Consider the following 21,812-nt stretch of genomic DNA (forward strand, 5'->3'; position numbering starts at 1 on the left):
CTTAATTTCTGTCCTAATGAAAAGGAATTTTTATTTCTCTAGTAGTAGTATATAAGACTATTTTGGATAATATGAAAATTCTCACTGATAAACATGTTTATTATATTCATATTGTTGCTGCTTACTACTGGTAGTATCATTCCTCTTTATAGATGAAGTTGGCTGAATTCATAAAGTAATAATTTTTATAGTAAGATTGTGGTAGTCTAAGATAAGCAATATTTTATACATACCACATTGTATTTATCTATCTGTCAGTGGACAATTGAGTTTTTCCACCTTTTGGCTATTGTGTAGTAATGCTGCTGTGAATATTGGTATATAAACGTCTGAGTCCCTACTAATATTTTTCAGTATGTTTAAAAATTCCCAAACTTTGAGTAATAATTTGATGTTGAATTCTGACTTTCTCTTGTCATCTAAACCCTTCAGTGAGATTTGAGAATGGATTACTTTAATGACAATTTGTTGTGATTTATAATTATAAATTTGTAATTTGTTGTCTTCATCAAGAATGACTACTAGGTCATTATGCAAACATTTTTCTCAAAGGAATATATTTTTCTCTTTGTTGGATTTTGAAAAGGAAAAGAGATGCTAGTGAAAAAGTGGAAATGACTGCTCAATCAGGGCCTTACATAGTAACATAGTGTTCCTAGCATTCACTGCAAGTTCAGGAACTAATTTTTTTTTCTCATTCATTTGAGTTAATCAGCCTTTCAGAGATTTAACAATCCAATCTCAGAAAAAATTAATGTGCAATCCAGGATTCCAACTTATTGATATGTAGTGAAAACTATATAACTATTTACCAAGCAGCACCGGATTATCATGCCATTTATACCCTCCTTCATAGGAGAGGCTACCAATGATTTAAGATGAGAAGACTGCATTGTGAGTCCTAAGTTGGAACAATGAGGTAGATGCACCTACCACTAGTTTCTTTTAGTCACAAAAGCTGCATACTTGCAAATTTCATTATACAGCTCTACCTATCAGGGGAACGAGCACATTCTGTTGACTGGTCCTTTTTGTGGCCAAAGAAACATCGAAAAGTATTTTTTTTCTAGATGTCATATAAATTAGTGACATTGTATTACTGTACTTTTCATTGAGCAAGTAACGTGACAATATGTGAATGAGAATGCCAGGAGTTGTGCCCCTACGGTGTCATATAGAAATCTATTAAGGAAGGTATCAAATCTTGTAAAGCTTGTAAGAATATCCGTAGATATTCTGTAGATGCCAATGGAAATGAATTAGGGTTATGACATAAAATTATTAGCCACTTTAAGGTCTACCCTGTGAAACAAAAACTTAGCTTTCAACCAACTCAGTCCATAGTCCTCACATCTCTAGAAGGATTTTATCTCATGAATCCCTAGGTCAGAGACTACCTGGGTTAAGATATTGGATGGACATAGTTTTGAGGTGAAGAATCTGGATTGGGAAGAAGAGATAGCTCTAGGCTGACTTAAACTTCCAAACAATATCATCAAGTATGTGTCTGAAAAGAACTTCAGAAGAAGACTTCCATAAGATCAAATCTCTATGGAATAGGAAATTATTCAAAAGAAAACAAAGGCAAACCATTGATAGTCTGACCCTTGTGAGAGACATTTGCATCAGAAAAGAAAAGCAAGACAGAGTATGGTGGTCAGCATCCTAAGGGTAAGGGTGCCCCCTGCGATTATAAAATAACAGTACACTCAAAGTAATACCAAAAAGAGTCAACAGAAAAGGTACAAGATTAGCTGTCTAGGGGTACCTGGGTGGCTCAGTCAGTTAAGCGTCTGCTTTCGGCTCAGACCATGATCTCAGGGTCCTGAGATGGAGCCCTGCTCAGCTGGGAGTCCGCTTCTCCCTCTCCCTCTGCTCCTTCCCCTATTCAGGCACTCTCTACTTGAAAGAAAAAAATTTTAAAAACTTAAAAAAATTTAGCTGTCTATAAAGATAATCCACATCAGGTAATGGTTTTTGAGTGTGTGGTTGAGAATATTGTCTGTGACGAACTAGAAGGAAGATCGGAAAGTAGAGATGACCTCAGTAAAGGGGCCAAGGCTGGAAATGTAGATTAGAGAATCTGGTTTTGAAGCCTTGAGACTGAACCAACTGTGAGAGGATTTGATACAAGGAATAGCAAGGGTCAGGGACTAACAGCGGCTGCTGTCATTTAGAAATAAAATGGGATTAGAAGAGCAGAGGGAGGGTATGGTCATTGTTTTCAGCTGTTGCTGAGAAGTACAGCAGGATAAAGACTTTAAAAAAAAGATCCTTGATGACCCTCAAAATTTTTTAGTGGAATTCCAGGATTGAAACTCAAATTTTAGTGTAAAAGAAGAAAATAAGTGTTGGAAAGATGAATCTGTGGATGAGATGACACATTAAAGAATGTTCAAGTCCCGTGAAAGGGGAGGAGCAGGATGATAGAAAAAGCTGCCAGAGTTAAGGAAAAGTTTTTATGTAATATCGAGAAGACTTAAACTTTGTTTAAAGAGAAAGGTATTTAATAGAAAAGAAGAAATTGAAACCTTGCAGAGATGCTTGAAATGCTTGCAGAGAATGAGGGTATCTCATTCTAAAGTCAGACGATCACCAAAACTGTAATGGGGCCTGCATAGGAATTTTTCGGAGATGATCTTAAAAAGGTATGATCTCACAAAACCCAGGGTATCTTAAGCTATGGATGAAAATGTTTCTAGGGCATCTTTAGAAACTAAAATGTAAATATAACCACTTTTTATAAATTTTCATTAACCCTTAGTATTAATATGGGTAAGAACCTCTGTATTTAACAAGTAAATTTTGGCCATTTAAATTCTAGAAAAAATAATGATGAAAAGGTAAAATCAGTTGAAGCTGTTTTTAGGAAAGGTCCTTATATTTGAAATTTGTATTTATTGGCATCAGGCTTATAAAACTGCATTATATAAAACTTAAAATTATAAATTTTAAACTACATTATATAAATTTAAAATTATAAAATTTATAAAATGTAGTTTATGAGCGTTTCTAAACACGTTATTCCTTATGAATTCATGAGAAATAATATTTTATGATAGAAGAATGAGTATCTAGATTTTTAAATATAATTTTCTTTAAAAATTTTTTTCAAAGTCTGATGATGAAGAGGGACAGATAAAGAAATTTATTGAGTTGAAACAATCTCTGGAATGTAGTTTCGATCAAGAAATGAAGAAAAATGGTGAATTAGAAAAAGAGATTACTAGGTAAGACTATAATATTTCAGATAATTTTAACCATTAATTAACTGATTTAACTATAATTTTACTTTATTAAATACAAATTCTTGCCAAAATATTACACTTTCTCTTTAATGATTCCTTAAATAATAACAACAGTTCCTTTAACAATAACAACTGTAATTTTCATTGTCCATCTTGAAGAGTTTCTGTAAGATATCTTTGTTCTTTGGTAATAATTCCTTTTAGTAGTGTTCTTCCCTTCCACCAAATATTTTAATATCTAAAAACCTATTTGTGTCACTGTTTAATCATGTCAAAAGTTACCTTGGCTTGGCTTATATTTTCCTTTTTTCCATATTATTTTTTAAATTTAAGTTCAGTTAACCTACGTAAAGTATATTATTATCCAAGGCAGAGATCAGTGAGTCATCAGTCTTCTATAACCCCCGGTGCTAATTACATTAGATGCCCTCCTTAAGGTCCATCACCCAGTTACCCCTTCGGATCACTACATTTGTATTTTTGGGGTAAATCCCTAGTAGTGCAATTGCTGGGTTGTTGGGTAGCTCTGTTTTCAACTCTTTGAGGAACCTCCATACTGTTTTCCAGGGTGGTTGCACCAGCTTGCATTCCCACCAACAGTGTGGGAGGGTTCCCTTTTCTCCGCATCCCGCCCACATCCGTTTCCCGACTTGTTCATTTTAGCCGTTCCAACAGGTGTGCGGTGATACCTCATTGTGGTTTTGATTTGTATTTATTTCCCTGATGCCGAGTGATGTTGGGCATTTTTTCATGTGTCTGTTGACCATTTGAATGTCTTTGGAGAAATGTCTGTTCACTTCTTCCACCCATTTCTTTCTTTTTTTTTTAAAGATTTCATTTATTTATTTGACAGCACATGAGAGGGGGGAGGGTCAGAGGGAGAAGCAGACTCCCTGCTGAGCAGGGAGCCCGATGCGGGACTCGATCCTGGGACTCCAGGATCATGACCTGAGCCGAAGGCAGTCGCTTAACCAACTGAGCCATCCAAGCGCCCCTTCCACCCATTTCTTGACTGGATTATTTGTTCTTTGGGTGTTGAGTTTGATAAGTTCTTTATATATATAGATTTTGCATACTAGCCCTTTACCTGATAGGTCATTTGCAAATATCTTCTCCCATTCTGTCAGTCGTCTTTTGGTTTTGTCGACTGCTTCCTTTGCTGTGCAAAAGCTTTTTATCTTGATGAAGTCTTTGTTTCCCTTGCCTTTGGAGACGTGTCTAGCAAGAAGTTGCTGCGACCCAGGTCACAGAAGTTGCTGCCTGTGTTCTCCTCTAGGATTTTGATGAGTTCCTGTGTCACATTTGGGTCTTACATCCATTTTGAGTCTATTTTTGTGTATGGTGTAAGAAAATGGTCCAGTTTCATTCTTCTGCATGTGGCTGTCCAGTTTTCCCAACACCATTTGGTGAAGAGACTGTCTTTTTTCCATTGGCTATTCTTTCCCGCTCTGCCGAAAATTAGGTGACCATAGAGTTGAGGGTCCATTTCTGGGTTCGCTGTTCTGTTTCATTGGCCGATGTGTCTGTTTTTGTGCCAGTACCATACTGTCTTGATGATGACAGCTTTGTCATAGAGCTTGAGGACCGGAATTGTGATGCCACCAGCTTTGGTTTTCTTTCTCAACATTCCTTTGGCTCTTTGGGGTCTCTTCTGGTTCCGTACAAATTTTAGGGTCATTTGTTCCAGCTCTGTGAAACAAGTTGATGGTATTTTGATAGAGATTGCCTTGAATGCACAGATTGCTCTGGGTCGCGGTAGCATAGAGATTTTAACAAATTTGTTCTTCCAGTCCATGAACATGGGGTGTTTTCCCATTTCTTTGTGTCTTCCTCAGTTTCTCTCGTGAGTGTTCTATAGTTTTCAGAGTACACATCCTTTGCCTCTTTGGTTAGGTGTATTCCTAGGTATCTTATGGTTTTGGGTGCAATTGTAAATGGGTTCGATTCCTTAATTTCTCTTTCTTCTGTCTCGTTGTTAGTGTATAGAAATGCAACTGATTTCTGTGCATTGATTTTATATCCTGCCACTTTGCTGAATTCCTGTATGAGTTCTAGCAATTTTGGGGTGGAGTATTTTGGGTTTTCCACATAGAGTATTACGTCATCTGCGAAGAGTGAGAGTTTGATTTCATCTTTGCCGATCCGATGCCTTTTATTTCTTTTCATTGTCTGATTGCTGAGGCTAGGACTTCTAGTGCCATGTTGGACAACAGTGGTGAGAGTGGACATCCCTGCCGTGTTCCTGACCTTAGGGGAGAAGCTCGTAGTTTCCCCATTGAGAATGATACTCACCGTGGTCTTTTCATAGATGGCTTTTATGGTTTTGAGGTATGTGCCCTCTATCCCTGTACCGTGAAGAGTTTTGATCAAGAAAGCACTCTGTACTTTGTCAGATGCTTTTTCTGCATGTATTGAGGGGATCATATGGTTCTTGTCCTTCTTTTTATTAATGTAGCATATCACATTGATTGATTTGCGGATGTTGAACCACCTTTGCAGCCCAGGAATAAGTCCCACTTGGTCGTGGTGAATAATCCTCTTAATGTACTGTTGGCTCCTATTGGCAAGTATCTTGATGAGAACTTTTGCATCCGTGTTCATCAGGGATATTGCCCTGTAATTCTCCTTTTTAGTGGGGTCTTTGTCTGGTTTGGGGATGAAGGTAATGCTGGCCTCATAGAGTTTGGAAGGCAGCTATGCTCACCGGTATACCACCAACGCCTGCTATAGAGTTTGGAAGTTTTCCTTCCATTTCTATTTTTTGAAACCGCTTCAGAAGAATAGGCATTAATTCCTCCTTAAATGTTTGTTAGAACTCCCCAGGGAAGCCATCTGGCCCTGGAGTTTTGTTTGTTGGGAGATTTTTGATTACTGCTTCAATTTCCTTGCTGGTTGTGGGTCTGTTCGGGTTTTTTTGTTTCTTCCTGTTTCAGTTTTGGTAGTTTGTACGTCTGTAGGAATGCATCCATTTCGTCCAGATTGCCTGATTTGTTGGCTTATAGTCGTTCATAATATGTTCTTAAAATTGTTTGTACTTCCTTGGTGTTGGTTATGATCTCTCCTCTTTCATTCATGATTTTATTGATTTGGATTCTTTCTCTTTTCTTTTTGCTAAGTCTGGCCATGGGTTTGTCGATCCTATTAATTCATTCAGAGAACCAGCTCCTAGTTTCGTGGCTGTGTTCTACTGTTCTTTTGGTTTCTATTTCATTGATTTCTGCTCTGATCGTTATTAATTCTCGTCTCCTGCTGGGTTTATGCTTTATTTGCTGTTCTTTCTCCAGCTCCTTTAGGTTTAAGGTTAGGTTGTGTATTTAGGACCTTTCTTGTTTCTTGAGAAAGGCTGTTATTGCTCTATACTTCCCCCCCACCCCAGGACTGCTTTTGCTGCATCCCAAAGGTTTTGAAGTTATGTTTTCATTTTCCTTTGTTTCCATGAATTCTTTTAATCCTTCTTTAGTTTCCTGGTTGATCCATACATTCTTTAATAGGATGCTCTTTAATTTGCATGTATTTGAGTTCTTTCCAAATTTCCTTTTGTGATTGAGTTCAAGTTTCAAGGCGTTGTGGTCTGAAAATATGCGGGGAGTGATCCCATACTTTTGGTACTGGTTGAGAACTGATTTGTGACCCAGTATGTGATCTCTTCTGGAGAAAGTTCCATGTACGCCCAAGAAGAATGTGTATTCTGTGGCTTTAGGCTGGAATGCTCTGAATATATCTGTGAAGTCCATGTGGTCCACTGTCGACCTCGGAGAGTCTTGGACCTTGGGCAGCGAAGGAACTGAGGAAAAGAGCCGACAGTAGAGTGAGGCACAGGGGACCCAGAGCAATGAGCCCGAGGTCCCGAGGTTTATTTTCCATAATCTTACATATCTTGTACAGCGATATAGATCTATAATGGTTTACAGCAGGGGCTTAGTACGGCACATTCTTCCATGTACATAGGATTAGTCCATCGTGTATGATAAGAATCTTTAAAGCAGGACAAGGGAACAAAGAGGGGAGTGCACAGCGTGCTATTTACAGGGCAAGGGAACAAAGAGGGCAGTGCACAGTGTGCTATTTACAGGGCAAGGGAACAAAGAGGGGAGTGCACAGTGTGCTGTTTACAGGTGGCTTCCTATCTACAAAACATCTGCTGCTGCCTACTTTAGAACAGACCACACATGTCCCAAGGGCATTTCACTCTGATCCTTTCGGGTTATTTTTAACCCTGCAATCTCAAGTTTTCTCAGAGATCTCGGAGGCCGAACGAACCTGCACCGGTGGTGGTTGTGGCGTTCTGTTCCCACAGTCCAGTGTGTCGTTCACTGTTGTTATTGTATCATCATCAATGTGTTTCTTTAATTTTGTTATTAATTGGTTTATGTAATCGGCTGCTCCCATGTTAGGGGCACAGATATTTACAATTGTTAGATCTTCTTGTTGGATAGACCCCTTTCAATATGATAGTGTCTTTCCTCATCTCTTATTACAGTCTTTGGTTTAAAATCCAATTTGTCTGATATAAGGATTGCTACCCCAGCTTTCTTTTGATGTCCATTAGCATGATAAGTGGTTTTCCACTCCCTCACTTTGAATCTGGAGGTGTCCTTGGGTCTAAAATGAGTCTCCTGCAGACAGCATATCGATGGGTCTTGCCTTTTTATCCAGTCTGATATCCTGCGTCTTTTGATTGGGGCATTTGGCCCATTCCCATTCAGGGTAACTATTGAAAGCTATGAATTTAGTGCCATTGTATTACCTGTAATGTCTCTGTTTCTGTATATTGTTTCTGTTCCTTTCTGGTCTGTGTTACTTTGCCTAACGGATCCCCTTTAAAATTTCTTGCAGGGCTGGTTTAGTGATCAGAAATGTTTTAGTTTCTCTTTGTCCTGGAAGCTCTTTATGTCTCCTTCAATTTTGAATGACAGCCTTGCTGGAGAAATAAAGTATTCTTGGCTGCATATTTTTCTCATTTAGCACGCTGAATATATCCTGCCAGTCCTTACTGGCCTGCCAGGTCTCTGTGGTTAGGTCTGCTGCCAGTCTAACGTTTCTACCCTTGTCGGTTAAGGACCTCTTGTGCCGAGCTGCTTTCAGGATTTTCTCTTTGTCTCTGAAATGTGCAGGCTTCACTACTATATGTCGAGGGGTTGACCTGTTTTTATTGATGTTGAAGGGAGTTGGGATCTCTGTGCCTCCTGGATCTGAATGCCTGTTTGCTTCCCCAGATTAGGGAGGTTCTCCGCTATAATTTCTCAAATATATCTTCTGCCACAACCCCGTTCTTCTGGGATCCCAATTATTCTAATATTGTTTCGTTTTATGATATCACTTATCTCTTGAATTCTCACCTCGGGATCCAGTTGTTTATCTCTTTTTCATCAGCTTCTTTATTCTCCGTCATTTTGTCTTCTATATCACTGCTTCTCTTTTCTGCCTCATTTATCCTAGCAGTGAGAGCCTCTTTTTTTTTTTAGAGCCTCTATATTTGATTGTATCTCATTAATAGTCTTTTTGATATCGACTTGATTAGATTTTAGTTACTTTCTTTCTTCAGAAAGGGATTCTCTAGTGTCTTCTATACTTTTTTGAAGCCCAGCTAGTAGCTTTATTATTCTTATTTTGAACTTTAGTTCTCACATCTTCTATCCATACTGATTAGGTCCTTGGCAGTCATTACTTCCTCTAGTTCTCTTATTTGAGGTGAGCTTTTCCATCTTGTCATTCTGTCCAGAGAATAGATGAATGAGCGAACAAAATACTAAAAGAGCAACAAGAACCCCAGTGAAATATACCCTAAACAAATGAAAAGAGACTGAAAAGCAAAAAAAAAAAAAGGAATATAATCAGGTGAACAGAACAGAGAAATACACTGGATCCTGTGTGTATTTTGGTCTGTTTGTTAGAAAACTGTGTCCCAAAAGTGTAAAGAAAGAAAAACTTATGTGTATACAAAAATAAAATTAAATACAATGAACGGTTTGAATGTAACTGTAAAAATGAAATGTAAAAAAGACTTGCAGAAAGTGGTCTTTTCTCTTTGTTTTTTCTTTCTTTTTTTTTTTTTTATTACTAACATATAATGTATTATTTGTTTTAGGGGAACAGATCTGTGATTCATCAGTCTTACACAATACACAACGGTCACCACAACACACACCCTCCCCAAACGTGGTTGCCTTTCTATTTGTAGAATTGTGCCAATTCTTTTCTTAGATCTCCGGTTGAGTTCACAGGTGTTCGAAATGATTTTATACGTATCTAGTGAGTTCCAGACCAGACACAACTAAGCTCTCCTACTCCTCCGCCATCTTTTCTGATTCAACTTGCTTATATTTTTTTTCTGCATTTTTAATTATAAAATATATCATACATAGAAAATATATGTCTGACTTAAAGAAGAATAAAATTAGCAATCATGCTTTTACCACTCAGATTTAAGAAAAAAAAGGAGTTTTTCCAATGTCTGTAGCTGATTTCCTTTCTTCTATAGCTTTGTCTCTTCATTTTTCCTCTCAACCCAGACTTTAAAGATTTTTCTTTCTTGTTTTTTTTTGAGTGCTCTCCTTTGAAGCTTTCTGTATGTATTTTCTTTTCTTCTTGTAGACTATGGTTAGTGGGTACCAAAATGTATTTTTGTGTCTTTTTAAAACATTCATAGATAAGTATGCTTTTCTTCTCACCTTGGATACTGGTCTCTGGTTTATAGTCACTATTTAATAATAGATTAATTATTATATTAACATACTGAAAATGAAGATTAATAACTTATGTATAAGAATTCTTAATATAGTTACAGTATTAATTCTGCCATATGGGTCATGAAAATTTTCTTCATGTTTTTTACCTGAGAAGTCTATCATTTAGGTAGTATGTTCTTAAACAATGTGAGATTGGGACAAACGAGAGATCATAATTTATAGATTTCTTTATATGATAGAACATGTTATCTATTTAAATAATTAAATATTTACTCTTAAAGAACCTGACTGACTCATTCTATACCTGCCGCAGATTTAAGAAACTCTTAAACGTGACAAGAAGAAAGTTAAGTGAATATGAAGATAGAGAGCTTACTTTCCCTGGAAGTTCAAAAACCAGTCAAATTGAAATGGATAGTCAGATTAATATGCTAAAACAGAAGGTAAGTTTTTTCAAGTAGTCTTCGGACTCAAAAATCATTTAATTTTGGGAAATAAGTCAGTGCTGTGAGCAGTGAAATACAGATTTTTCTATTTTATATACGTGCTACATTTTTTTTGGTAACAGCTCTATGGAGATAAAATGGACGTAATATGCATATTCAAAGAGTACCACAATCAGTTCTAGAACATTTTGTCACCCTGTAAAGAAACCCTGTACCTTTTACCTGTCACCCTGTGCTGGTCTCCCCTTCCCTCTTCTTCTTAGCCCTAGGGAACCACTGCTTACTCTCCATCTCTATAAATTTGCCTATTTTGGACATTTCATATCAATGGAATCACACAATATGTGGTCCTTTGTGACTGCCTTCTTTCCTTTAGCATAATATTTTCAAGTTATACCTCTTCTGTAGCATGTCAGTACTTTATTTCTTTTTATTGCTGAATAATAAATATCCCACTAAATGGACATACCACATTTTATTTATTCATTTATCAGTTGGTACACTTTTAGATTGTTTTGCTTTTTGGCTGTTGTTAATTATGCTATTGTACACACACATGGATGAGTTTTTGTGGGAACACGTTTTCATTTCTCTTGGGTATATACTTACAAATGGAATCGCTGGGTCATATGGTAACTCTCTTTAACCTTTTTTTTTTTATTAACCTTTGAGGAACTGCCACACTGTTTTCCAGTACAGCTGCACCATTTTACATTTTCGTCAGCAATGTTTGAGGGTGCTGATTTTTCCTGATTTTTGCCAATGTTTGTCATTATCTGTTGTTTTTATTATAGCCATCCTAGTGGATGTGAAATGGCATCTTGTGGGGTTTTTTGTTTGTTTGTTTGTTTGAAGTTTTATAATTTTAATTAGTTAACATATTGGTTTCAGGAGTAGAATTTAGTGATTCATCACTTACATACAACACCCAGTGCTCATCACATCAAGTACATCATTCATCTAGCCCACCCCCCGTCCACCTTCACTACAGCAACACTTAGTTTTTTCTCTGTAGTTAAAAGAGTCTTTTATGGTTTGTCTCCCTTTCTCTTCTTTTTTTCCCCCCTTTCCGCTGTGTTCATCTGTTTTGTTTCCTAAATTCCGCATATGAGTAAAATCATATGGTATTTGTTTTTTTCTGACTGACTTGTTTGGCTTAGCATAATATACTTGATGAGTTCCATTGATCTTGTGGCTTTGGTTTGCATTTTTCTTAAAACTAATGATGTTGAGGGGCACCTGGATGGCTCAATTAGTTAAGCGTCTGCCTTCGGCTCAGGTCATGACCCCAGGGTCCTGGGATTGAGCCCCACATCTGGCTCCCAGCTCAGCGGGTAGCCTGCTTCTCCCTCTCCCTCTGCAGCTCCCCCTGCTTGTGCTCTCTCTCTCTCTGTCAAATAAACAAAACGTTAGAAAAAAACAAAACAAAACAAAAACTAATGATGTTGAGTATCTCATCTTTTTCATGTGGTTATTATCCATTTCTATATCTTCCTTAAAGAATGAATCATTTCTTTTGGCCATTTCTTTATTGGATTCTCTTTTCATTATTGTAAGAGTTATTTATATGTATCCTAAATACAAATCCCTTATCCGATATAGGCTTTTCAAATATTTTCTCTTATTCAGTAGCTTGCCTTTTCACTTTCTTGTTGGTGACATTTGAATCAAAGAAGTTTTTGATTTTGATGAAATATACTAATCTGTTTTTGTCTTTTGGTGTCCTAAGAAACCATTGCCAAATCCAGTCACAAATGATATGTTTTTTTCTAAGAGTTTTATAATTTTAGCTCTTATATGTTGAGTTAATTTTGTATATATGCTATGAGGTAGAGGTCTAGTTTTATTACTTTGTCCCACTACCATTTGTTAAAAAGACTATTCTTATTCCATTTAATTGACACCCTTGTTGAAAATCAATTCACCATAATGTGACGGTTGATTTTTAGATTGTCAATTCTAATACATTTATCTATGTCTATCCTTATGTCACTGCCCAATCAAATTTTATGAGACTTCTTTCCTAATCATCTTGCAAATGTACCCCTCACTTATGTAATAATAAAAGTGTAGTGGAACTTAACTTTACTCCTGTAGAAATTTTTTGCTTCTTGAGGGAGCCTTTTACCAGCTTCTGCCTTGCTAACTCCATGATATGATGAGAAGTCAGACTCAGAAAGATAGAGTACTGTTTCTTTTCTCCATTCGAATCTTTAGTCTCTCACTCAGTGCCTCTCACATCCGTTTCCATGAAATCTTGGTCATAGGATCTGCTGTCTACTAGTTACTTCATTATGTTTTATTAACTTATTATAAAGCATAGACTCATCCATAAATTTCACCATCTAGGTAGGAAAAGATGAACTCTGGGCTGTCAGCTTTCTTGTTTTGAAATCTTGGTAATCCATCATCTTGTAATTCACAGTTAGATACTCTTTTGACCTGGTTCTTCTGTATAACACTGGTGCTGATCCTGTTCTTGGCACAGATCCTACATTCTCAGAAAATACAGTTGTCTGTATCCATCTTCTTTTACTTTAAATAGAAAGATATGTTCTTTAATAGCTCAATAAATAATTAATGGAAGAAACATTTCATTACATTATTTCAAGAATACAGCTGTAAAATATCAGGTAGTATTTAATTGAGTTATCAGAGACAAATAGTAGATTAGCAATTTGAATGCCATAAAAATTTCAAAGCCAGTTTGTATGATACGGGAAAACATTGTGATACAACATAAAGATGAGATGGTCTTACTTACCTCCCCACGTAAACAAGCTTGGAGTAAGATAAAGGAGAAATTATATTTAATTAATTATGTTTTTAAAGATTTTATTTATTTATTTGACAGAGAGAGACACAGCGAGAGAGGGAACACAAGCAGGGGGAGTGGGAGAGGGGGAAGCAGGCTTCCCGTGGAGCAGGGAGCCCAATGCGGGCTCCATCCCAGGACCCTGGGATCATGACCTGAGTTGAAGGCAGATGCTTAACGACTGAGCCACCCAGACACCACCTATATTTAATTTAAATAGTGCCAATGGACAGTACATTTGGTTTGCTACAGAAAAGATTAAAAATGATTCCATAATATTCTCTTTTATTTCCTCACTGATGAAAGGAGAATGAAGATTGAGTATTAGATTGATTAAAAAATACTCAAAGCTGGCTTTTTCTTTTAGAATTTCAGTTAATGGAGATCAGGTAAAAGGCCCAATTTTGGTTATTAAACTATTCCTAGTTCTTCGGCTGTCATACTTCAAATCATATTGTCTTTCTGCTTGCCAGTCTTTCTTTTCCCCTAACTTGAGGGGAAAATCTATAGAGGCATTCCTGCCTAGTTGTAATAATTTGTAATTGAAGGGTATCTTAGAAAAATGTCTTAAGAGAAAGGAAGATGGTAGCAGAGTAAGAGGAGCCTAGCTTCACCTAATACCTGAAGACTGACAGAACAAACTCCACAACTAAAGAGGGAAGAGGACACATTGAAGAAGGTAGGAAGTACAGAGATGTGGTTTAGGAGAGAAACAGATCCTCGCTGCTATAGAGGGGAGGGAGTCATGGTCATCGAGAAGGGCAGGAGAGGAGTACATGGAAATGCACAAAGAGAATGTTTCCTCATACCCACTGGCTTGGAAGATGAGAGGGGCTGAATTTCATGAGTTTTTACAACCAGGGGGGCTTAAAGCCTAGAGTTCTAAAGGTCATCAGGCTTAGCTGGGATGGAGCCTGTAGGGCACTGTGCTGCTCTTGGAGAGAAGGCAGGCAAACAACCCGGGAGCATACAGCATGGAAACAATGATCTGAACAGTGCCTGGGCCATACAGTGGGGAGATTACTCGCTCTTCTCAGCATGTTTCTGAGAGGCAGTGTTCATGGAGATACTTCTCTAGGAACAAAGGAACCAGCTGGTGCCATTTCCCTCCACTGCCCCTCAGCACAAACACAGAGCCTCCTGTGGGAAGCGGTGCAGCTCTGACACTGGCTGCCTAATTTGTTTACACCAAACCATCCCCTTGCACTCCAGTTCAACTGCCCTGATCAGTCATTCTTGCCTCAGTTCCAGCACAGCAGGCCTTCCCCACACCCCACCAAAGGACCCCTGCCCACACCACGTCTCCTGACCAGATTCAGGAGGGCCTCAGTTCCAGTGGAGGTGGTGACAGGTCTCATTTCACAAGCACGCCTAATTTAAAAGTTGCTACATTCCAGCCAGGTACCAAACACTGCCCACAGCAGGTAGGGAGAGCCTCTGCAGATGACTGGCCTAAAGGATAGAGCAGCCAGAACAGAACAGCAGAGTGCATGCGGCACACACCGCAGACACTACCCTACGTGCCAGACCCTGGGCTCTACATGACGTATTTTTCATAAGTCCATTACTTTCAGGAGCAGGTGACATAACTGGCTTTTCTAACACAGAGAAGCTGGTAGAGACGTAGACAAAATGAGAAAACAGAGGAATTTATCTCAAATGAAAGAACAGGATAAGGCCATGGGGCCAGCGATTTAAGTGAGACAGATATAAATATCATGTCTGATGGAGGATTTAAAGCAGTGATCATAAGGATACTCACTGGACTTGAGAAAAGAATGGAAGACCCTTACAACAGAGATAAAAGAGTTAAAAAAGAATCAGAGATGAAGAGTGCAATACATGAGATTAGAAACATACCTGATGCAATGAACAGCAGGCTGGAAGAAGCAGAAGAACAAATTAATGACCTAGAAGACAAAGAAATGGAAAGCAATAAAGCTGAAGAAGGGAGAGAAAGAAGAATTATGCAAAATGAGACAAGACCTTGGGAACTCAGTGACTCCATCAAAAGTAATAACATTCGTATTGTAGGAGTCCCAGTAGAAGAGAGAGAAAAGGGGTAAGAAAATTTATTTCAAGAAATAACAGCAGAAAACTTCCCTAATCTGGTGAAAGCAACAGACATCAAGATCTAGGAGGCACAGAAAACTCCCATCAAAATCAACAAAAGCAGGCCAACACCAAGATATATTATAATTAAATTTGCAAAATATACTGATAAAGAAAACATCTTAAAAGCGGGAAAACAAGTCAGTAACTTCCAGGGAAACTCCTTAAGGCTAGCAGGAATATTCTCAACAGAAACTTTGCAAGCCAGAAGGGAGTGGCATGATAGATTCAACATGGTGAATAGGAAAAATCTGTATAACCAAGAATACTCTATCCAGCAAGCCTATTACTCAGAATAGAAGGAGAGAGAGAGTTTCCCAGACAAAAATTAAAGGAGTTTGTGTCCACTAAACTAGCCCTGCAAGAAGCATTCAAGGGGACTCTTTGAGTGGAAAAGAGAGTGACAGTATAAAAGTGTACAGTATAAAGGCAAGAAACACAAAGGTAACAAAAGTGAACATTTATGTAAAAAATAAGTTAGGGAACTCAGAGAAAAAGGATATAAAATATACCTTATCTAAAGCATGGGGAGAAGAAGAGAAAAGAATTGGTTCAAACTTAAATGACCAGCGACTTAATATAGACTGCTCTATGCAGAAGAGGTTATATACAAATTATATATCAAAAACCACTAATGGGGTGCCTGGGTGGCTTAGTTGGTTGAGCATCTGACTCTCGATTTCAGCTCAAGTCATGATCTCAGGGTTGTGAGATTGAGCCCTGCGTTGGGCTCCATGCTGGGCATGGCGTCTGCTTAAGATTCTCTTTCCCTCTCCCTGCCCCACTTGTGTTTTCTCTAAAAAGAAAAGAAAACCAAAAACAAAACCCCTAATAAACATGCAAAGAGAAAGAATCCAAATATATCACTAAAGAAAATCAGCAAAGCATCAAAGACACGAAAAAGGATCAGAGAAAAATCTCCAGAAACAACCACAAAACAAGTAGTGAAATGACAAATACATATCTATCAATAATTACTTTAGATATAAATGGGCTAAATGCTCCAATCAAAAGACATAGGATATATATGCTGCCTATAAGAGACTCATTTTTGACATAAGGATACCTGCAGATTGAAAGTGAGGGGATGGAGAAACATGTATCATGCAAATGGACATCAAAAGAAAGCCAGAATAGCAATATTTATATTGGACAAAATAGAGTTTAAAACAAAGACTGTAACAATAGACAAGGTCACTATAACATAATAAAGAGGACAATCTGACAGGAAGAAGATCAATTGTAAATATTTATGCACCCAACATGGGGTCACCCAAATACATAAAACAATTAATGACAAAAAAAGAACTAATTGATAATAATACAATAATACTAGGGTACTTTATTTTTAATATATATATATATATATATTTTAATGGAATAAGTTGCTTTTGTTCCTAATAGTAAAAGTATCCATGAACACAATGTACAACTTGGATATTTTAGGAAGGAATAGAAATAATCAATAGTTGGATACTTTTAACACCCTACTTACATCAATGGACAGATCAACTAACAGAAAGTCAACAAGGAAACAATGTCCTTATATGACATACTGGATTAGAGGGACTAAAGAGATAAATTCAAAATATTCCACCCTTCAACAGCAGAATACACATTCTGAAACATTCTCTAGAATATATTACAAATTAGGCCACAAAACAGGCCTTAATAAATACAAAAAAAGATTGAAGTCATACCATGCACCTTTTCTGACCACAGTAATATCAAACTAGAAATCAGCCACAAGAAACAATATGAAAGACCACAAATACATGTTGGTTAAGTAACATTCTACTAAAACAGTGAATGGACCAACCAGGAAATAAAAGAAGAAATTTAAAAATACATGGAAACAAATGAAAATGAAACACAATCATCAAAACTTTTGAGATACAGCAAAAGTGGTTCTAAGAGGGAAGTATATAGCAATACAGGTCTACCTCAAGAAGCAAGAAAAATCTCAAACTACCTTACACCTAAAGAAGCTAGAAAAAGAACAATAAATGAAGCCTAGAGTCAGCAGAAAGAAGGAAATAGTAAAAATTAGAGCAGAAATAGGGGCACCTGGGTGGGTTATTTGGTTAAGCAGCTAACTCTTGATTTCAGCTCAGGTCATGATCTCAAGGTCCTGGGATTGAGCCCTGCTTCAGGCTCCATGCTCAGTGGGGAGTCTACTTGAGGATTCCCCACTCCCTCTCCATTTGCCCCTTTCCCCACACTCTCTCTCTCTCTCTCTCAAACAAATCCTTTTAAAAATTACAGCAGAAATAAATAGTATAGAAACTTAAAAAAGATAAAAATAGATCAGTGAAACCAGTTGCTGGTTCTTTGGAAAAATTAATAAAACTGACAAGGCTCTAGCCAGAGTTATCAGAAAGAAAAGAGAAAGGACCCAAATAAATAAAATCACAAATGAGAGAGGAGAAATAACAACACCACAGAAATGCAAACAGTGATGAGAGAATATTATGAAAACCTATATGCCAACAAATAGACCATCTAGAAGAAATGGATAAATTCCTAGAAACATATAAATTACCAAAACCGAAACAGGAGGAGATAGAAAATTTGAACAGACCGATAACCAACAAAGAAATTGAATCAGTAATCAAAAAACTCTGAACAAACCCAAGTCCAGGACCAGACGGCTTCAGAGGCAAATTCTACCAAGCATTTAAAGGAAGAGTTAGTACCTATTCTTCTCAAACTGTTCCCAAAAAAACAGGAAAGGAAGGAAAACTTCCAAATTCATTTTATGCGGCCAGTATTACCCTGATACCAAAACCAGATAAAGACACCACAAAGAGAAGTACAGGCCAGTATCCCTGGTGAACCTAGTTGCAAAAATCCTCATCAAAATACTAGCAAACTGAATCCAACAATACATTAAAAAAATCACCATCATCAAATGGGATTTATTCCTGGGTTGTGGGGGTGGTTCCATATCTGCCAACCAATGTGATACGCCACATTAATAAAAGAAAGGAGAAGAATCATCATATCGTTTCAATAGATGTAGAAAAAGCATTTGACGAAGTACAACATCCATTCATGATAAAAAAACCCTCAACAAAGTAGGTTTAGAAGGAACATACTGCAACATAATAAAGGTCATATATAAAAAAATGCATAGGTAATGTCATCCTAAGTGGGGGAAAATGGAGAGAAAAACTTCTTAGATCTTGCTTCTAGTTATGTGTTGCTTCTCATTAACACTGTTTGTCATTAATAAATTAATCTGGACATTTATTACTTCCCACTTTAATGGAGACCAATTTCTACTATATAAGATAGGTATCTTACTAACTCTTTTTATCATCCATTTGTCTGTTTATCTTTTTTGTTTTTTTCTTAACAAACTCCCCAAAGTTTAGTGGCTTAAATAAATAACATTTATTTTGTTCACAAATCTGTTAGGAAAAGTGTGGCCAGGACAGCTTGTTTCTGTTCCCCTAGCTTTAGGTGGGGCAGCAGAAAGGTTTGGGGATGGAACTGTTCAAAGATTTGTTCAATCACTTCTGGTGTTGTTGATGCTGGCTCTTGACTAGGACTATAGTTAAGGCAGGCAACTGAAACACCTAGACTCTCTTTGTGGCCTGAGCTTCCTCACAAGTTGGAGGGCTAAATTCCAAGTAAGCAGCATGAAATACAGAGCAAGGTAGAAGTTCTATTGCCTTTGTAACCTAGCCTTGGAATACACACAGCATCACATTCCCCATATTCTGTTTGTTAGGAGATAAGTCACTAAGATTGCCCCACGGTCTTTTTATTTATTTTTAATAGAATGAATATTTAAAAACCTATGGACACATTTAAAAACCAGCATATTTTTGTATTCCTCAGACATGAAAAATACACTCACCTCCTCCCAGTACATCCCACAAATCTCAATTATCATGGCATTAGGTTCAGGCTTGAATCCCAGATCTTACCATTTTAATCAGGTGCAGTGGGGATCAGGTGTCTGAAGTATGGTCCCTTGAGTTCAAGTCCTCTCAATATGAAGACTTGGGAATTAAAGTGACAGTTCTCTACCAGTCAAAATGCAGCATTCTGGTAACCTGCTAAGGACTCGCCCATTCACAAAGAAGATGAAGCATGCTAGTCCATAGCAGTTTTGAAATATAGTCTGAAGCATGCTGTCAGTTCTTTAGTTAGGACTTAGTCGTAACCATGGGAATACTTCTCCATGGCTCTTTGCTTTACTCTTTGAGCTCTTGGTTCTGTCCTTTTCATAAGGAATGACCTGTGTTTTTAGCTTTTTTTCAGCCTGCTTCCTCCCAGTGGGACTTCTAAGACCCAAAGGCCTATTTTCAGCTTGTACTCTCTTGGTCACTTTTAGTCCAAGCTCGCAAACAGTGTTTTTGCTTCTCTAATTCTCTTAAATTTTTTTTAAAGATTTTATTTATTTGACAGAGAGATAGAGAGCACAAGCAGGCAAAGAGGCAGGCAGAGGGAGAGGGAGAAGCAGGCTCCCTGCCGAGCAGGGAGCCCGATGCGGGACTCGATCCCAGGACCCTGGGATCATGACCTGAGCTGAAGGCAGCCACTTAACCGACTGAGGCACCCAGGTGCCTCTATAATTCTCTTCACTTTTTGAGTTTTCTGTGAATATTATCGGATTTCATGCCATTAGAAAAGCCATTCTCCTGGGTCTTTTTGAGATAAGCTTTTCACCTCAGGTTTCCTGTGAACCTCTTATTTGACAATGCCTTTAAAATTCTTATACTCTTAAGATCCTTAAAGAAATTTGAGGCACACTTTAAATCCTTCTGAGGTCTTAATAAAGGGTTTTATAGTCTTGGCTTATCCATAAACCATGATTTCTTCGATGTGCTCTTAACCCAGAAGCCATTTATTTTATCATTATTTGACAATTCAGCATGTGGAGGGGCTGTAAATGAGAAACAGATATTTGAACCCAGTAAATCCTGGTTCTTTCCTATTGCATAGTCTTTCTTTAGTTCATCTCCCTTATCAGTTTACTTTCAAGTGGTTTGTGGCACGAGTTCCTTTCCCTCTAGTGCCGTTTTCTTCACTTGTCTAGAAACCTTTGTTGTAAGCCTCTTCAAGGGCCATCAGGTTTCCACTAACAGTCTCTTGGAAACCCTTTTGGTTTTCATTCTTACTCTTCTCTACATCCTTTCAGGTTCCACCTACCTCCTGGTTCAAAGAAGGTTTATTTTTTGTTTGTTTTGTTTTTAATGGCAGCACCCCATTTCTAGTATCAGTATCTGTGCCAGTTATTTATTGCTGCATAATAAACCATCTCAAAACCTAGTGGCTCGAAACAGCATTTATCTTGTTCACAAATCTTTAGACAAGGCTGAGTAAGGCCAACTCATTTCTTCTTCATTTGGCATCACCTGGGATGACTGGAAGCTGGGAACTAGAATCATCTAAAACCTTGGTCATGCACATGTTTGGCTGTTGAGGCTGCCTTTTGACTAGGATGTTAGCTGGGGCAGTCTCAGCTGCAGTATCTGCGTGAGGACTCACTAGGTGGCCTAGCCTTTCCCACAACAGCTGGATTCTAAGGGTGAGCTTCCCTAGAAAAAATCAGATGGAGGCTCTCTCACATTTTGTAACCTAGCCTTAAAAATCACACAGCAGTTCTGCCATATTGTATTCACAAGAGACCAGTTATTAAGGCCAGCACATATTAAGGGGGGAGATTGTCATGGGAGAAGTGTCAAAGAATTTATAAAACCACCACATCCACTCACCTTTTCTTACCAATCATATCTAAAGGAAAGAAGTTCTTCCCAATTCAGCATCACTGAAACTCCAGCAAGGTTTTTGGTTGCTTTTGTCTTATTTTGTGGGACATAACAAGGGATTATAATACTGTTGAATTAAGGGTTTTTTTTGGTCCAAAAATGTATGGGTCATCTCACTAAATTTTTTTTACTGAGAGATGCGATTTCTTAATCTTGCAAATCATTTCTTCTCAGAATGCAATTCAAATTAGCATAAAACATTTATAATTCAGAAAAAGGCTTATGGCATTAAAGTCAGTATTTATAGATTCATTAATTAGAGTTATTTTCAAAGTCTTATTTTGGTAAGCATTTATTTGCTCAGACCTACATAAGTCAATATGATATTCCTAAAACTTCTTTAAAAATTATGGAGTACCAGGGCACCTGGGTGGCGGAGTCAGTTAAGTGTCCGCCTTTGGCTCGGGTCGTGATCCTGGCATGCTGGGATTGAGCCCCACGCTGGGCTCCCTGCTCATGGGGAGTCTGCTTGTCCCTCCCCCTGCTCTTGCACTCTTGCTCTCTTGCTCTCTCTCTCTCTCTCAAATAAAATCTTTTAAAAAATTATGGAGTGTTAAGATGAGGGAAGGGTTAAGAGACTTTCTACTATGAGATGACTTACAGTTGTTTTATGGAGGAAAGATCTGAAACAATCCTAGAAAAATAAAAGTATAAATGTGTGGCCAAGAGAACAATAGCAGAGATCTGTTTTAGTAACTACTAGTGGTTTTAATTTTGTT

At 37.7% G+C, this 21,812-nt stretch overlaps 1 protein-coding gene across 13 annotated transcripts in view; it reads left to right on the plus strand.

Annotated features, from left to right (window-relative positions):
• The window catches only part of LOC114203768 (ankyrin repeat domain-containing protein 26), a 112,055-nt gene that overhangs the window by 68,772 nt on the left and 21,471 nt on the right, over window positions 1-21,812 (plus strand). For all 13 annotated transcript variants that reach the window (XR_015768749.1, XM_088025474.1, XM_088025483.1 and 10 more), the window contains 2 exons: window positions 3,118-3,230; window positions 10,251-10,380. Coding sequence is in view for 12 of the 13 variants with exons in the window: in XM_088025474.1 (XP_087881600.1) it covers window positions 3,118-3,230; window positions 10,251-10,380 (243 nt within the window). In the remaining variant the exon portion in view is untranslated. The remainder of the gene's footprint in view (window positions 1-3,117; window positions 3,231-10,250; window positions 10,381-21,812) is intronic.

This window comes from Eumetopias jubatus, unplaced genomic scaffold, assembly GCF_037043125.1.
Source record: "Eumetopias jubatus isolate StellerSeaLion01/CBP00866 unplaced genomic scaffold, mEumJub1_p1.0 scaffold_8, whole genome shotgun sequence".
NCBI classification, from domain to species: Eukaryota; Metazoa; Chordata; class Mammalia; order Carnivora; family Otariidae; genus Eumetopias; species Eumetopias jubatus.